The 4,187-nt window shown below is 39.4% G+C and overlaps 1 protein-coding gene across 2 annotated transcripts; it reads left to right on the top strand.

Moving 5' to 3' along the window:
• Window positions 1–3,703, top strand: LOC117609724 (sorbitol dehydrogenase). Of its 2 annotated transcripts, XM_034336369.2 has the most exons (8): window positions 3–287; window positions 926–959; window positions 1,084–1,244; window positions 1,306–1,469; window positions 1,554–1,738; window positions 1,808–1,989; window positions 2,091–2,212; window positions 2,366–3,703. In XM_034336369.2, exons 1-8 carry the CDS (start codon window positions 234–236, stop codon window positions 2,514–2,516), a joined length of 1,053 nt encoding a protein of 350 aa, XP_034192260.1. In that variant the 5' UTR covers window positions 3–233; the 3' UTR covers window positions 2,517–3,703. The 2 variants fall into 2 exon arrangements, with proteins under 2 accessions (XP_034192251.2, XP_034192260.1); XM_034336360.2 differs by having other exon boundaries at window positions 1–287; window positions 1,554–1,989.
• Window positions 3,704–4,187: the final 484 nt, after the last annotated feature.

Raw genomic sequence — 4,187 nt, forward strand, 5'->3', positions numbered from 1 at the left:
TAGCGATATTTTCCAGAGGAGAAAACGATCCCACAGGGTACGGATGATAAGGTAGCTCGTTGTGGTGATCGCGAGAACTAAGCATACGACTGCTTATATATAGACGCGGTTTTGCTCTTCCTTCCTAGTTCGAGTTTCGTTCCACTGGTATTCTTTCGTTAAATATTCAGGATATATCGGAGACACTTTGCCTTTTAACTGCACTCGTTCGATCGTAATTAGTTTCATCGATCATGGCCAAGGACAATCTCACCGCTATTCTCTACGGTATCAACGATATTCGACTGGTTAGTACGAATTTTTTCTGACCAATTGATTTTCATACAAATTAAGCGAAATTTGTTTTATTTCAAATATGTCATCGTATTATTTCGATCGGTGAATCGGTATTCGACGCGCCTGTTCCGCTGGTTCGTTCATTTCAACGCCTTCTTTTTTCTTGGCAATTCTTCAATTTTATGTAATTTTAATATAAATTGCAAATTTGGCAAAAAAGCGTGCAACGGGAGAGGAAGAATTATTCGATCTCACCTCGACGAACCGTCTAACGTTCGAAGGGATTGTCTCGGGTCGATTTAATTTCTCTGTCCGCTCTATTATTAATTCAAACGGTGCGTGCCATTCGGAACGGTCAATGTCAAAGACGAGACGAATCATTTGCTCGCGTGCAAGGACGAGATTCGCTAGTTTTCTCATTATATCTTCGTTGTTTGTAATCGCCTATTCCGCTCGATCTCTTCCGCGTTTTCTATGTACAGAGCGGATTACGAGATAGCGCGACACGCTCGTTTCAAACACCCTATCATTTTTTCAATACGCTTCTTGTCATGCTATTTCATTTGTAGGGCGCGAAATCCCTCGATTTTCAATTTTTTCAATTATTTTGCTAATTATTACTAACGTTACGCGTACTTTTTAATTTCAGGAACAAACTCCGATCGAGGAACCCAATCAGGATGGTGAGAATCATTACGTTCGAAAAGAACCAAAGTGTTTATAATTCTATTCTAATATTGTTGAATTTATTTTACGATTAAAATATCGTTGAATTTAATAGAAAATTTAATTAAATTCTTTCATTAGAGGTACTCCTGCAGATGGGTTGCGTCGGGATTTGCGGTTCCGACGTTCATTATTTGGTGAGCGGAGGAATCGGCGATTTCGTGGTGCGAAAACCTATGATCATGGGTCACGAAGCTGCCGGCGTGGTCGTCAAACTCGGAAAAAACGTGAAACACTTAAAGGTGCGCATTTGATTAATTTTTTACCATTATTTACTCATCGTGTGCCGAATGTTCATATCAGGTCGGCGACCGTGTGGCCATCGAACCTGGTGTATCCTGCAGAATGTGTACATTCTGTAAAGGAGGACGTTACAATTTGTGCAAGGACATGGTGTTCTGCGCTACTCCACCGGTACATGGCAATTTGAGGCGTTTTTACAAACACGCAGCTGACTTTTGTTTCAAGTAAGCTAGGATCGAGGAAGTAGCACGTGGAAAGGATACTTTCTTCTCTCGAAAAATTACGAATATCACCGGTATACTTTTCAGATTACCGGACAATGTGACGTTGGCCGAAGGAGCACTATTGGAGCCATTATCGGTCGGTGTGCACGCGTGTAAACGCGCGAACATCAGCATCGGTTCGAAAGTTTTGATTTTGGGAGCCGGACCGATCGGTCTGGTGACTTTATTGGTAGCCAAAGCCATGGGTGCCAGTAAAATCGTTATTACCGGTACGTTCACCTTCAAAAATGTACTTTTTCTTACTTTCATTCTTGTAATTAACCGACGATCGTCTTTAGATCTGTCGCAAAATAGATTGAACATGGCGAAGAAGTTAGGTGCCAATGCTACGTTGTTGATTAAGCCCGAATACGCGGAGGCTGATGTTGTAGCGAAGGTCCACCAGCTTTTCGGAGGCGAGGAACCGGATCGTACGATCGATGCTTCCGGTGCGCAATCCTCGATCCGTTTGGCGATCCTCGTGAGTTTTCTTCTTATTCTGCTTTTGCTATTTAATTCATTTCGCGTATGATTCCATCGATACCGGTGGAAAACTTATCTAACGTAGAGGGTGTGTTTCAGGCAACGAAATCCGGTGGAGTGGCAGTGATGGTAGGAATGGGTGCAGCAGAGGTTCAAATTCCATTGATTAACGCGCTCGTAAGGGAAGTCGATATCAGAGGCGTGTTTCGATACGCGAACGAGTACGTTTCAACTCTACCAATACGTAATCTCTATTCGTATAAACAGCTATCTCTGGGGAGCTCGAGTTTTCTTAAAAATAGCTATGATACATTGAAAGTAAGAAAGAAAAGTGATGAAATCGTTTAAGAATCTTTTCCTTCCGTCTTTTTCAGTTACTCTGACGCGCTGGATCTGTTGGCAACCCAAAAAATCGACGTGAAACCGTTGATAACTCACAATTATAAAATAGAGGAGACCGTAGAAGCGTTTGAAACTTCGAAATCGGGACAAGATGTTATTAAGGTCATGATATATTGTAACTAGAGCAACGAAAGTAACCTTTCGTTCCTCTTTCTAAACGCTACGGACAAGATTTGGTAATCACGATCGGTGAAATATGAAATATCGGTGACGTTAAGTGGTCTCGATGTTAGATTTTTATCCGAATAACTCGAACGAGATAAACGCGCGTTTTATACGAAATTTTTATTAGGCGTATTCGAAGAAGGTGATAAATCTACGCTTTTAAACTTAGTATGCTTAAAGTTGTTTTTTAGAATATTGTTTCTAGGATATTTGATGCGAAACGATGGCACTGTACGCGGCAGGTCCGTGTAGAAAGAATATCGTTTTCAAAGATGTTAGGTGGTTTTTCTTACATATTAATACGCTGGAAACCCGATAACAGTAATATCCTCTCGATAAATGTTCCGATGGAAAATTTTCATTACGATTTTTTTATTTGACGAACGCTGTGCGGTTACGCTACGCGAATATTACGTAATGCCGATATTGTAATCTATAATTGCAGTTGTTTCGAGTGCTCAATTCGCCGTCAAGTGCGAACTGTTTTTATTATCGTCCAATTAAAGTTGAAGTGCCGGAAAGATTGTTAGATCGTTTAATTTCTGATTATATAATAAACCCGTTAAGTTTGCTAATAAATCTCACCACGAATGTAATTGGCACGTTAGAGAAAACGAGTCTAGACGGATAATACGCGTTTCTAGAACGAAAAGTTCAAGTATCCCATACTATTTATTTTCGAAAAGAATGATTTTCATTGAAATAAAGGAGGAAAGGTGTGTCGAGTGGTGGGTTTCAACGATTTAAAACGGATCGAGAGTATTCACAGGAAGAGACTTAACCATCTGTGATATTGTCTGCTAACAATGACACCGCATGACTTCTTCTATTAGCCTTCTACGTTACACGAGAGGTACTCGAAACGCGCAGTCTGTTTTCGAGTCACTCTTGTGCTCGAGTTTCTTTCTTTTTTTTATATCAAGATACGTAATATACACCGATCGATCAACCTGGTGGTTGAGAGCAGGAGACCGTGGTAAATGTCTACAATTAGGGCCTCAACGAGAAATTAATTGAAAAGAAGTAAATTCTATGTATTTTTACCCCCCACGAATGTAAAACTATCGACAAAATTTCAGGGTCGCCTGTATTTACTAAGATATTGTGGTAAATATTCACATAAAATCATCATTTTCAAAAGTTAATTACTTTTAAAGCGTATCACTACCTACATAGGTTAGGTTAGTTTATCAGAAAAAATATAACTTACCTCGCGGCAAAAACTCGACCAGTCAACAATAGTCTCCATGTTCAGTTCCAATTAGGGATGTTCGATTCACCGGAAAGAATCGATTCCTTTAAAAAATTGACACCAAATCGGTTTAAAAAATTGCGAGAATCGGTCTAAAAAGAATCGGTTTGAAAGAAATTGTCTTTTCTTATTTCCTTTTTGTAACACACTATCCCATACGAGTCTTCTGTGCGACATCGATTATCGTAAAGAATCGATCTTTTATTTTTTTATATTTCGTGCTCTTATACCAAAAGTAGGTTCACATTGTTTATATTTTAATCACTATTCTTATACTTTTTTTAGGAGTGAATGTGTTTTTATGGATCAGAAAAATCGATTCTTCTAAAAAATCGATTCCGAATCGAACATCCCTAGTTCCAATGCATAGTCCCTAG

Source organism: Osmia lignaria, chromosome 10 (genome assembly GCF_051020975.1).
Source record: "Osmia lignaria lignaria isolate PbOS001 chromosome 10, iyOsmLign1, whole genome shotgun sequence".
NCBI classification, from domain to species: Eukaryota; Metazoa; Arthropoda; class Insecta; order Hymenoptera; family Megachilidae; genus Osmia; species Osmia lignaria.

What these genes read in the sequence shown, in the direction of transcription:
- LOC117609724 (XM_034336360.2), top strand. Translation starts at nt 234, where the DNA reads ATGGCCAAGGACAATCTCACCGCTATTCTCTACGGTATCAACGATATT. An exon ending in CGATCCGTTTGGCGATCCTC is followed by an intron (nt 1,990 to 2,090) that starts GTGAGTTTTCTT and finishes GGTGTGTTTCAG; the next exon opens with GCAACGAAATCCGGTGGAGT. An exon ending in GTGTTTCGATACGCGAACGA is followed by an intron (nt 2,213 to 2,365) that starts GTACGTTTCAAC and finishes CGTCTTTTTCAG; the next exon opens with TTACTCTGACGCGCTGGATC.